Raw genomic sequence first — 12,925 nt, 5'->3', positions numbered from 1 at the left:
CAGAAATCGACAGGCTCCTGATAAATATAAACCAATGTCACGATGTGCTCTCCACACGGGTCACGATCTCACACTATGTCTAATGTCCAGGATCAGATTCGGCTTCACAGTGTGTGACAAACACTTTTACTACTGCGTCAAGTGCTGAGCAGCTTTTTCCACTTGAATCTGGAAGATAAAGGAACAGGTGGCGCCGGCTCATATTCATTACCCTGCAAAATGAGGGGCTGGTTATATTTAGGCTGGTTATATTTATGGGCTGATATCACGACTGGAGCTGGACTGTACATGCCGAGGAGAGCAAGAGGTACGATGACCTGCTCCCCCGGGAGGTGGAGAGGTGAAGACTGGAGAGCGGGGGGGTCGACTGGGCGAGGCGTTCAGGGCCCGAGATCTCGACTCACATCTCAAAAGACATCGGGCCAAATAAGAAATACAGCAAAGAAAGGGAAGGAGCTCAGGGCTGCTGGAAGAACGTGTGGAGAGGAAGTGTTTCACCTGAGAAAAGACGAGTGTCCGTAAGAAAGAGGTGAAGACGAGGGGGGGGGGGGGGGGCGAGCAAGTTTAGAGGTATTTTTAGGAAGATGTTTATTTGTAGGTCGGTGAACCAACCCGGCTGTAGATCTACCAGCTCTGCCATCGCTCCTCTGCCACCATCTGTCGAGGTCTCTCAGCCTGTCACTGCCCCGGAGCCACTGACACAACTCAACTGACACAACTGACACAACTGACAGAGCCACCGGCACATTCACGGCAATGTGAGGTGAAGCAGGACAAAGTGCAGATGAGACAAGATGAGACAAGATGAGATTAGATCAGATTAGATTAGATTAGATGCCTGGGATACAATCCAGAAAAGGGAGCTCACTCCGTATGGATCAGCCTGTTCTAAGCTTGGATTGATTGAACAGATTAAAATATCAGTGACCAGTTGTGTGATCGGCCCAAACTACTGAAGTTATGATAATAGAAATAACAGCAGATTTAAAGGGTTAAAATCCATCTGCTCAACCAGCTAGTGACGGCAACTACACACGAGGAGTCATAAAAGAACTATGAGAATGTGAAGAAGTTATGATTATAAATACACAACAAAGTGTGAATGTCTTTCTATGACCTCAGTTCTGTTGCTTATTTCACGTCTACCTCTAATAATTACATTCTAGAGATGAAAAGCATATCTTCAGACCTTTAACGACATTTTGCCTGTGAAACGTACAAATTCTACTTATTTCCAAAGAATGAAGGTTATTTAATATGATATCTCTTCAACATGTATAAAACATATTACGCTTCAGGTTACTTTACTTTGTGCCACATATTAAGACCTTTTTGAACCTGAGAGTTAGAATAAACGTTTAAATGATGTGAAAATATGGAGATTATTTTATTTATCACCCATAATATCAAGTTAATATTACTACTTAATATGAACTTAGTGTTATAGTTCTGGGACCCAGGTGTAATGTTGATATCTTCATCAGTGTGGATATCTCCTGGTGTGTTGATAGATATGAAACGTCATCAGCAGCTGATCTCCAGGTGGAGCAGGTCGACCCAGCATGCCCCCCCCCCCCCCCCCCCCCCCCCCCCCCAACGGAGCACCACTTCGTAAACAAGCGCACCTGGAAACTCACCTCCTGTGTCCGTGACATTTGAAACACACGATTAAAACTTAATAAACTTTCAGCTTCTGTCGCAGTTTAAGTTTTTATTCTCTAACCGATGAGGTCAGCTGACCTCCGCCCGGGCTAGCTCAAGATGGCTAATAATAACAAGCTAAAAATGTGTATGTACAACTTTACTGTGTATTTATACATTTGAATAGTTTGTCAGTGAAGATTTGATTTCTTGTGGTGAAGCGTTGATTGATGGAATCAGATTCGATGTTCACGTCATCACTTCCCCCCCAAGAAAATTAATCAGTTTGTTTTTGACAGTTTATATTTTTCGGTGCTATAACTTCGCAAAAGTGATTATTGAACAAAAATGATTTTTATTATTTTCTCACAATTAATGTTGATTCGATCGACTGATATTTTGTTTGCCTGATGCAAATTGTTACAAATTTGTGATCGATTAAATTCTGTAGGACCAACTGATATGGAGCATTCTGCCCCCCCCCCCAGCCTTGCCCTCAGTGTTCTCATATAACAGAGACTATAATGAAATGGCAGCAGGTCAAACTCTGTAACCTGTGAACCTGCTGCATGTTGGTTACATCTTGTTAAAAACGATGGGTCCCATTTCTGAGATATGATTTAAATAGAGGTTGAAGACTGGGGGGGGGGGGGGGGGTTGTATTATATTTAGAGCTTCTTCTCAGGGCCACCGGGGGACACTGAAAGACAACACTGAGAAAGTTCCACGGCCAAAAATATCTGTGCACGCAGCCTCCAGCGGGCCGAAGTGCAGGTGCGAGCACAGCGCATGTTCCTGAGAGGCGGGTTGAGAACCCAGTCAGGGAGAGGCCCGGGATCCGAGCCGAACACAAACCTATCACCTGCTGAGGTGCGTTTGAACCCCTCGTTAACAGTGCGAGGGCAGAAACTCTGTGCGTAATTACGCGCGGTGGCACAAGCGTGGCCCGCGGCTCCAAGCCTCTGGTCCAGACCTACCTTCCTCTGCTGCTTCTCCCAGGCCGGGTCCAGCAGCAGGTCCCGGTCCCAGTCGTCCTCCTGGGTCATGTACACTTGCTCATTCTCGATCGTGTAGGAGTTGCTGTACGTCATGTGGGTTTCGACAGCTGTCATCTTGCCGCCTCTGTTCGGACGTCTCACGTCCCCCTCAGCCTGTAGAAAGAAAAACGATCTGCAGCGGACGCCGTGCGGGCAACACCTCCTCGAGACGCGGGGGGGGAGAGACAGCCTGTGCGGAGGTGGTGCTCCCACTACCAGAGACCCTGCTGGCCGGGGCTCCTTTCCTGGTCAAGACACACACGTGACCGCGCCCGAATAAGTATGGGAACCGACTCTTGGTATCGGGTTCTGACCCTAAAAAGGTGTAAAAGGCGGGGCCTCCCCTCGCTGGGGGGCTTCTCACTGGTGGGAGGCACGTCAGTCACGCCCCCTGACGCCAGCGAGGTTTTTATGGCCTCTTCGATGCACCTGTTGCTGTTAGTGACCCTCACTGGAGAACCAGGCCAAGCGCTCCCCAAAACCAGTGAGGACCAGTGACTCTCCAGTCCTCCCAATAAGAGAAGCTTCAGGAGTTTGAGTGGGTCATTATTAAATATCATATTGGCTGAGCTCCAGACGCTCTTATAGCACATTGCTGAAGAGAAGGTGAACGTACAACACACTTTATACAACAGAGTTTATATACAGGCCCCTCACAGGCTCCTTCTGGAGGCTTGATTTGAATCTGCATCAATCAAACACTCAGAAGATTCTCATCTTCATCAAGATCATGAAGTGTTTAAGATTAATGTAAAAAATCTCAAACCTAAATGAAGATCATTGATCAGAAGATGTGATCACATATCACATCCTTCCAGGTTCCATGGTTCTGGTTTAAACTTTGCATCTCTCAGTATTTGTCTCAGTAAAAATATTCAATTACAATAAATGAGATTCAGACGTTTCTGAGGTAAAAAATGATTTATTCATGATTTGCATGCAGATTGAAGAAAAGGCATATACTCTCTCTATATACATCCATAACCATACGATATCATTGTGTTGAATAGCAGCACTGGTCCCAGTAACATCCCCTCATGGTGCTGGAGCTAATAGAAGTGAGCAGATCCAGATCCAGGTCTCTGGAGGGGACACACTCCCTCATGTGTCCTGGGACACTCGAAGGATCCTGATGTAATTAATCACCAGTTTAAATGTGACTAACACCTCGGGTCCATTAACCCACTTGAAGACACGGAGACACCATGTGACTCTATGTGGGCGGGGCTACAGGGCTGTGCTGCTGGAATCTATAAAGTTTCATCTGTATCATGAGGCAGCTGATGGTAGAGCCACGGGGGGGGGGGGGGGCTGCATTCACCCGAGACCAGGTAGCCCAGACTCACCAGCTCCTGATGAGCCTTTAGTGAGGAGCTGGGAGATCGGGGGTGCATGAGGAGGCTGGAGCCCTCCCCCCGATCATCGAGGCCTGAGGCGAGTGGCACTTTATCTGCAGCTCAGAAGTTCTACTGACCCCTGACCTCTGACCTCTGCAGTCGTTCGACCCTGGGAACAGTTACTGGGAATGCAAAATGAGCTCTAGGTGGAAATCTACATTTTAGAAAACAGGGAAAACATTTTCAATAAACCAGAACCTGAGGCAGGACTCACTCATGCAGCTCATATACTTTTAGAGGAGCGATGTCACGGGTGGCGGAGCGGCATCGTGGTTCTGTAGCGTACACAAGCTCAGCTTTTCACCAGCCAATCAGATAACGTTTAAACAAACACCAGCCAATCGGATCACATTAGTGCAACGACAGCTAGCATGGCACGTTAGGCAGCTGGGATCGTTGTGGAGATAGCGCCTGTCGGGCAACCCCCCCCCCCCCCCCCCCCCCAGCCAGGCAACACAACGCACACGTGTGAGTCCTGCGTCCGGGACAAGCAGCATCATCAGGACACACACACAAGAACCTGTGATCCACTATCAGGTCCTCCAAGACCAGGAGGGTGAGGTCAGAGCTCCACTCACCTTCTGCTCCACTCGTCTGATTCACTGCTTCTACACCTCCCTTCATTCGTTAGACCCCCCCCCCCCCTCCATCTTCTCCATCACAACACGTGCCAGTCACAGATCCGGTCCAGCTGATCACAGAACAACACAACCAGAGCCGCCCCCCCCCAGAAAGGTCCTATAGGAACCCTGAGATGGATGAGAATCTACAGGTCAGGCTGGCCTCACAGCTGCAGGCCCATCTTATAGGACGTTTCTGATTGGCTCACAGGCGGTGAGGGGGGGGTCATTGTGTTGTATTGAAGCTATGAAGCCATTTTGGGAAACAGGCGTTAATGTCCCTGCTCGGCCGTGAGGAGCAAAGTCCAACACTGAGGTCCCTCTGTGCCATGTGACCGGGTCCGGCAGCCGGCCACCGTACAGAGGAGCAGGGGGGGGGGGCTGGGTCAGGTGGGGGGTTCTGGGAAGTTGAGTCCGAGGCAGAGCCAGGAGCCCAGATCCAACGTGGCGACGGCGGTGGCGGCGGAAACAAAGCGCAGTGTGTGTGTTTGTGTTTGAACGGCGGAGAGGTGCGAAGGCACATAGGAGGGGGGGGGGGGGGGGGGGGGTGGAGGAGGAGGAGGAACAGGGAAGGGAGGGGGGGAGGGCGGCGAATACGGCGATGGAGAGGAGTTGACTAGCGGGCAAAAGGGGGAGGGTGGGGGTGTGTCCGCAAGCCTCACCAATCAATGAAACACCTCGTCAGACATCCATGCTCGCTTTACACTACACACAGACACACACAGACACACACACCCTTTACTCACTCGCTCTGACACCAGCAGGACAGAGAGGGCGCCGCCGCTCCCCTCGTGTGCTGATGTCACACAGGTGTCTGTCCCCTGGGGGGGGGAGGGCCCCAGCATAGCCCCGCCCCCATCAAGGAGAAGCCCAAGGCTGTAGGCGCGGCACTGCCATTTGCAGCAGAGGAGTTACGGAGCAGGAGGGGGAGGTGGTGGTGATGGCGGAGGAGAGGAGGAAGGGGGGGGTGTTTGGTCAAGGCACAGTCAGAGGGGGGGCGGCAGAGGAGGAGAGGTCAGTGCGTTGTGGGTTTTTGTTTTGTTATCATTTACCTTGGCGGTGAGAGAACGAGTTCCCACTGCGATGGCGTCGCGCTAAAAGTCGTCCCCACGCACGGCTGCTCGCTGCCGCCTCCTGGTGGCACGGAGACCTAATCAGTTGAGATAGTTAGTTCAGAGCGGTCGTGGGGCGGTTGTGTGTTTGTAGCGGCAGAGTCACAGGTTATCACACATGCAGGTCTGAGAGCAGAGTGGACACAAAGACACACGGGGGGGGGGGGGGCAGCAGGGGGAGACCAGACACCCATCAGCCCCAGGAACAGCTCCACAGATCAAAACGCACCCAGGCCCTTCTATCTGTGTGCCTCTCCCCCGCCCTCACCGTGACCTCAGAGCGGAGAATCAATCCTTCGGGATTCTACACTGATGCTTTTAGCTGGAGTCACGTGAGCGTGGGGGGGGGCACAGTGTGAGAGGCTGGAGAGAGAGGGAGCACCAACCCACACTTACCCCGACCAGAGAGAGCCGAGCTGGGCAGCAGGTCCCCTGTCCCCCCCGGGCCCAGTCGACTGGGTCTGGTGGTCGTTTCACACAGAGAGACAGACAGTGGAGAAGACATGAAGAAGGGGAAACGTCCAAACCCTGGAGCTTTGTTTTCTCACAATAGTCAGCCAAACATTCTTTATTATAATAAGGTTTATAGTTTACATATTCTCAATAAAAAGCATGCCGATGTTTTGTTTTTTTTACTTTCGTCTTTTCCTAAAAAAAAAAAAAAAAAAAAAAGGTAAAATTAAAATACTTGTCTAAAAATCGATTATGGTTTTCAAACATGGCAAACAAGACATTTCTCAAACCACTTTGATTCTACAAGGGATGCAACTGGTTTGTGTTTGTATATACGACACTGAGAGATTACACTGTGAAATGCAAAAAGTCACTGAACCACTAAAAACCACGGGGGGGGGGGGGGGTAATGACTGTGTGCTGTCGGAGGAGTAGTTGCAAACACCAAACAGGAAGTGGTTGTAGAAGCAGACGGTGGAGAGTCACCGATCGGATGCAACAACCGCGTCACAGCTGTTCAGCAGCTACGACCCGAAGCAGCTCGTGAGTTTGGAAAGAGGAGGGGGGAGGGAGGGGGAAGGGGGGGGCTGGTGGACACTGCCCCACCTCTCGTCTCATTGGTGCTTTATCTTTATTTTCTGCTTAAAAACCAGAACCTGTGAGGCTCTAAACTGTTGCTTTGTCAAAACCCTACGACATGGATCTAAAAGTAAGAAAGCCCCCCCCCCCCCCCGGAAATGATTAAAAAGTAAACGTCAAAGCACTTCGAAGGGAGATTCCTCCCATAATGCACTTCACCTCAAAGCTTATAGGCACATCATTAAACTTGTCACATATGATTCCTTATGATCCTTTGTAAACAGCTCATTCAGTAGTCACATGGGTTCACCCCATTTACAATCCATCGACCCCCCCGCCCTGTACTACATGTAAACAACAATAAACAAACTAAATACACGATTTCAAAATAAAGGCCTCAGAGTGCGAGGGAGACACCGGCTCCTCTGGGAACTGCTGTCCCCTGCTCCTCCTGAGGACGGGGACAAACTGCTGACCCCTGCTCCTCGTGAGGACGGGGACAAACTGCTGTCCCCTGCTCCTCGTGAGGACGGGGGACAAACTGCTGTCCCCTGCTCCTCGTGAGGACGGGGACAAACTGCTGTCCCCTGCTCCTCGTGAGGACGGGGACAAACTGCTGTCCCCTGCTCCTCGTGAGGACGGGGACAAACTGCTGTCCCCTGCTCCTCGTGAGGACGGGGGACAAACTGCTGTCCCTGCTCCTCCTGAGGACGGGGGACAAACTGCTGTCCCTGCTCCTCGTGAGGACGGGGGACAAACTGCTGTCCCTGCTCCTCGTGAGGACGGGGACAAACTGCTGAACCCTGCTCCTCCTGAGGACGGGGGACAAACTGCTGTCCCTGCTCCTCGTGAGGACGGGGACAAACTGCTGTCCCTGCTCCTCCTGAGGACGGGGACAAACTGCTGTCCCCTGCTCCTCGTGAGGACGGGGACAAACTGCTGTCCCTGCTCCTCGTGAGGACAGGGGACAAACTGCTGTCCCCTGCTCCTCGTGAGGACGGGGACAAACTGCTGTCCCCTGCTCCTCGTGAGGACAGTGGGACAAACTGCTGTCCCCTGCTCCTCGTGAGGACGGGGACAAACTGCTGTCCCCTGCTCCTCGTGAGGACGGGGACAAACTGATGTCCCCTGCTCCTCGTGAGGACGGGGGACAAACTGCTGTCCCCTGCTCCTCGTGAGGACGGGGACAAACTGCTGTCCCTGCTCCTCCTGAGGACGGGGACAAACTGCTGACTGGCTGAGACGTGAGGACTAGAATACAGTAAGACAGAACAGACTCCACTAACTGACAGTGACTCAGAGGTAGGCGGCTGTCGTGAGGAAGAGGCGAAGCAGTGTCGGTCAGCGCTGAGGTTAAAGAGCGGGGGGGGGGGGGGGGGGGGTCAGGGAGAGATCCAGACACTACAGTACGATGTGTGCTTTACGGTTTTTACTGGAGGACGCCGCTGCTGCGTCTGTGCTGCGTCTGTGCTGCACACGTGTCCCTGTCTGCCACTCACATCACACTCAAGACAAACGCCCCCCCACACACAAGGACCTTGATTCTGTTGGACACGTTTCAGTGCAGCCTGAACACGATGGATCTGCCCCCCCGTCTGATACACTACACATCTACTCTCTCAACATAAGGCAAAGGGTTTCAAACTAGCTGCCTGAACGGATCATCTAGGCCTAGAGGACGAAGGCGGGTTCAAAACCCAAGTCTTTCTTGTAATGGAGTATTTGGCCTGAGAAAATCATAACTGGGTTTGCGGAAATAAAGGCATAAGGAAGGGCCGACTGGGTCGGCCTAATACTGGCACAAGTGTGAGACTGGCACGACAACAAAGTAAAACAGACGCACAAAGAATGCCCAACAGGGGAGAGCCTGGCTGCACCGTGTGTGTGTGCCAACAAAACCAAGGTCGGATGATCAGGTCCCTCATGAAGCAGGTTAATAAACCCAGGAGCCCCCCCCCCACCCTGACACACACACTCGCACATACATACACAGCTGCTGTAAGGTGGTCGAGAAGAAATGTGGGGGGTGGGGGGTTCAGGGCAGAGCGGGAGGGAGGGGGCAGAGAGTTGTGTGCGACTATCGGAAGGGGGGCTCAGGCGTGTGAAGGGAGAGTTCGGGGCGGCGGAGGATGGCCTCCTTGCGCGTGGGCGGCGGCAACGGCGGCTCATACACCCTGGGCGCGGCCATGGCGGCTGCCACTGCCGCGGCGGAGTGGCCCACTGGCCGGAGGGCGTCCAGCGCCGCCACCTGCTGGCCGGACATCGCCTGGACCGCGGACATGGCCGACATGCCAGGGATGGCCGTCATGGCGCCCTGTGGTTGGTAGGCGTACTGGAACTGAGGGTACTGCTGCAGCTGCTGGTAGTACTCCGCATAGTACCTGAGACAGGAGGGGGGGGGGGACAGGAAGAGGAAGAGCGAGGGTATTTATGGAGCAACAGGCAGCACAGAGGGAGTAACAAGTAACAGCAGATCAGTGACACAGGTATGTGCAGGTGAGATGGTGTGAGGGCGACTGATCACCGCTGACCCGGTCCTACCTGGCCATCGGGTCCTCCGCCGCCTCGGCTGCTTCCTCTGCTGCTCGACCAGCGGGGGTGGGGAGGAGGGGTCGGCGAGGCTTCACCCTCTGGTACATGAACGGCTTCATCACCGGGTCCGGCAGCAGGGGCGTCGACCTCCGCAGGGGACTGCGGTCCCTCTCACCGGATTTTGCTGCAGCCATTGACGCCGCCTGATGCTCGGCCAGGACGTGCTGCCCTTGAGCAAAGTAGTGTGCCTGCCTGGCGGCCTCGAAGATGGCTTGAGTGTGGTCGGCTCCCATGGCGCTGATGTGAGCGTAGGCCGGTGCGCCACCACCATAAATTGCCGGAGAGACGGTGTAGGCCTGGTTCACTGCAGCGGCTGCCGACGGCATCTCCATCCCGGGCCCAGCCGTCAGGTAGACCGAGGGGTTGCCCATGGTCGGGGTGTAAACTTGAGTTGAGTATGCATGAGCAGCCGCAGCCGCCGCAGCCGCCGCCGGGTTGGCAGCCACCTGGCCGTAGATGTTGGGGTTCATCGAGCTGTACATCTGGGCGGCGCCTGATGTGAGAGCTGCCTGATTGGCCACCGAACCATAAAGCTGATTGGCGACATTGGCACCGTACACCTGGCTGGCGAGGGCACCGTAAACCGCCGGGTTCACTGGGTTCCCGTCAGTGCGAGTCCCCGTGGTGATCCCAGTGAGCGCTGCGTACGTGGGGTCGAAGGTGGAGGTGTTGTAGACGGAGTTGTGGACGCTCTGTTGGACCTGCAGGGGCAGGCCGGCGGCGGCAGCGGCCGCGGCAGCCAGGACGGCAGCTTGGCTCTGGTACTGCTCCAGAGAGGGCTTCCCCACGGGGCACTCCCCAGCATAGTGGCCCTGCTTCCCACAGTTCACACAGGGGATCTTCCCAGTGGGCGCCTGCTTGCTGGGCTGCACCTTGGACAGCTCCACAGACAGGGGGCGCCCTTTGAAGGAGGTGCCATGCAGGGCCTCGATGGCCTGGAGGGCGTCCTCCTTGTTCTCCATGTGGACGAAGGCGTAGCCTGTGGAAGAGGAATGCCTGGCTGTCATTGAGCGCAGGGAAAACAATTAGGATCCCAGTGGCTTGGCCACAAGCACTTACTTATTACTTCTATTAGTGTGTACTGGTCTGTCTTTACTACGGGGATGTGGGAGAGGATCTGGTTTTGCACTGGTTTATCCTTACATGTAACTGGTATATCAAATCAGAACATATCAGAGCTCACTCAGACACACAACATGTCCTCTCAGCTCACACTGCCTCCATGTGACTGGGAGCATTCTGAACTTTGTAAATGACCTTCACTCACCTTTGACTTTGTCACACTCCAGAACTTTCCCAAAGGTCTGGAACAGCTGCTGCAGATCTTCAGTGGTGCACATCCCACTCAGGTTCCCCACGAACACCTTGGTGGAGTGCAGCGGCCGGCCCCTGGACTCCTCCACCACCAGGTTACGACCACGGAACTCCCGCCCATTGAGTTCCCGGATGGCGCGCTCGGCGGCGCCCTCGCCCTGCAGGTGCACGAAGGCAAACTGCCGCAGCACGCTGCAGCTGACCACCTGGCCGTAGGGCTCGAAGATGGCCGACAGCTCCTCCTGGGTGGTGTCCAGAGCCAGGTTGCCCACAAAGAGCTTCACTGTGTTGCTCTTGTCCATGGCGCTGCAGGGAGACAGAGGAATGATGTGAGATAAGGGACAGGATTAAGTACACAATGCAGCAACCGAACTCAACAACTACTGAGTGAGCACAAACCCACAGGGCTCTGTGTGGTGTGACGAGGAGGAGGAGGAGGACAGGAGCAGGATGTGGAGCAGGAGCAGGAGGACACACTGAACACAGGACGGAGCTGGAGGACACCAGGTTCCTCTGCCTGTCTTTAAACTGTCTGCTGCTGACTTCACATGTAAACTGTTCAAGTTCTATTTCTCCACCAGGAAACATTGGTTTATTCCAAACCAGAAAAAATAAATGATATTAACTCAAATGCTGCCACTCATATTGTCTTGAGCTGATTATTACTGATATGATCCTTTACAAACCTGTTTCCAGTTTAAATAATTAAGATTGATTTGAATGTTGAATTAACTTTAATATTTGCTGTCCTCGTTGTGACGGCTGGTTTTGAATGAAGTTGTTTTTATTGAAATCAGCATCGAACGGACCAAAGACTAAAGATCTGCTCTCCTCTCAGTTAACAGAAGGTTCTGATTCAAACCAGAGATCTACATCCTAATGCTGCCATTTGAATACCACACATCTGCCTGTGAGCTGACCTCAGATCAGCTCTAACAAAGCAGGGCTTCCCTTCAGAAACCCAGGACACAGATCACAGATCCGATCTGAGAGGAGGCTGTGATCTCTGCAGAGCTATGAGTCACTGTCCATCACATGGAGCTTCAGCATGCAGGGTTCTCCTGAGAGCTGCAGGAGAACCAGGAGCAGAGTGAGCAGACACCTTCTCTGTCTCCTGAAGCAGGAGGTGCACCCCAGAGGAGGACACGTCTATTTCCTGTGTCCAGTCAGCTGCCTGATCACCTCCTCCTCAGAGAGCAGTTCAACTGAGCACGTCCAGGACATATACACATGTTAGATATAAACATACATGTTAGATATGTATATACACATACATGTTAGATATGTATATACACATAGATATCTACTGTGGCTTCCTCTCAGCTCGAAGCTGGATCTGTGATGACGCAGCATGACGCTGAGTCATCACATTTCACAGCTGGAGCGATTTCCACGAACAACAGATAGAAGAAGAACATGTAGAGGAGCATGTAGAGGAACACATAGAATCCGGATCTCATGTGGAACCACACGGAGGATCTGCTGTGGAACAACGTGTCTGCGGCTCGGACTCGGACGTTTCACCGGACATGAAAACAAGCATCGATCAAACAAAGGAAAGAGGCTTCGACCTCAACACGGTAAACGTGGGCTCGATCCGGTGTTCGAACCCACGGGGACGTGTCCGCCTCGGATCCGGTGGAGCAGCGACACGACCCCGGGGATCGAACACAGACCGTGTGGAGCGCGTCGCTAAACCCGAGAAAAGCCCCTTCACACGGTCCCACTGGTTCCAGTGGTTCCGCTGGTCCCAGCTCACACCAGCTCCATCACCACCACCAGAACACAGACGCTGATCAGAAGAACACTGCGGATCACATAAAGGATCTTCCATCTTACCTCGGCGGTGCTCGGTTTCAAAATGGTCGCGTCCGCTTCCGTTTGAGAGTCGGGCTCGTACTACTGCAGGGGGGGGGGGGGCACGAGTCACTGTAGCACTGGGAACAGGCACTCACAAAACCAGTAGAACCACACCATCTGAATACATACAGGGAATATGATATAACAGAGTCAAGTCTGATGAAGGAGAATAAACTCAAACTGTATGAGAGGAAGAATTTGAATTTATAAGAAAATCGTTGAGTGATGAAAATGAAATCAGAAATGTGGATGATAAAGATATTAATAAACACATCAGGGAAGTGTTAGTGTAAATGTAGAGAAAAGACTAAAGTCAAACT

The 12,925-nt window shown here is 52.8% G+C and overlaps 2 protein-coding genes across 3 annotated transcripts in view; both read right to left on the bottom strand.

The window, feature by feature from the left end:
• Positions 1 to 2,925, bottom strand: part of actn3b (actinin alpha 3b) — a 20,205-nt gene extending 17,280 nt beyond the window's left edge. Inside the window, exon 1 of the mRNA XM_062384014.1 lies at positions 2,619 to 2,925. Within this exon, the coding sequence (XP_062239998.1) occupies positions 2,619 to 2,753 (135 nt within the window). The 5' untranslated portion in view covers positions 2,754 to 2,925. The remainder of the gene's footprint in view (positions 1 to 2,618) is intronic.
• Positions 2,926 to 8,068: 5,143 nt separating this feature from the next.
• rbm14b (RNA binding motif protein 14b) lies at positions 8,069 to 12,636 on the bottom strand. 2 transcript variants are annotated; one of them, XM_062384009.1, is made up of 4 exons: positions 12,585 to 12,636; positions 10,699 to 11,051; positions 9,381 to 10,431; positions 8,069 to 9,220 (listed from the first exon to the last, which is right to left on the bottom strand). In XM_062384009.1, the coding sequence occupies exons 2-4, from the start codon at positions 11,045 to 11,047 to the stop codon at positions 8,917 to 8,919; spliced, it is 1,704 nt and encodes a 567-aa protein (XP_062239993.1). In that variant the 5' UTR covers positions 11,048 to 11,051; positions 12,585 to 12,636; the 3' UTR covers positions 8,069 to 8,916. The 2 variants fall into 2 exon arrangements, with proteins under 2 accessions (XP_062239993.1, XP_062239994.1); XM_062384010.1 differs by lacking the exon at positions 12,585 to 12,636 and having other exon boundaries at positions 9,381 to 10,410; positions 10,699 to 12,410.
• Between the last annotated feature and the right edge of the window lie 289 nt (positions 12,637 to 12,925).

Source organism: Platichthys flesus, chromosome 24, assembly GCF_949316205.1.
Source record: "Platichthys flesus chromosome 24, fPlaFle2.1, whole genome shotgun sequence".
Lineage (NCBI taxonomy): Eukaryota > Metazoa > Chordata > Actinopteri > Pleuronectiformes > Pleuronectidae > Platichthys > Platichthys flesus.
The sequence above is the reverse complement of the archived record's forward strand: the minus strand, read 5'-3'. Positions and strand labels throughout refer to the sequence as shown.

Bases quoted from the DNA above. Each gene is read 5' to 3' on its own strand.
- rbm14b (XM_062384009.1), bottom strand. From the start codon at position 11,047: ATGGACAAGAGCAACACAGTGAAGCTCTTTGTGGGCAACCTGGCTCTG. The intron at 10,432-10,698 runs GTGAGTGAAGGT...GCTCAATGACAG, and splicing joins GGAGTGTGACAAAGTCAAAG to CCAGGCATTCCTCTTCCACA. The intron at 9,221-9,380 runs GTAGGACCGGGT...CTCCTGTCTCAG, and splicing joins GCGGAGGACCCGATGGCCAG to GTACTATGCGGAGTACTACC.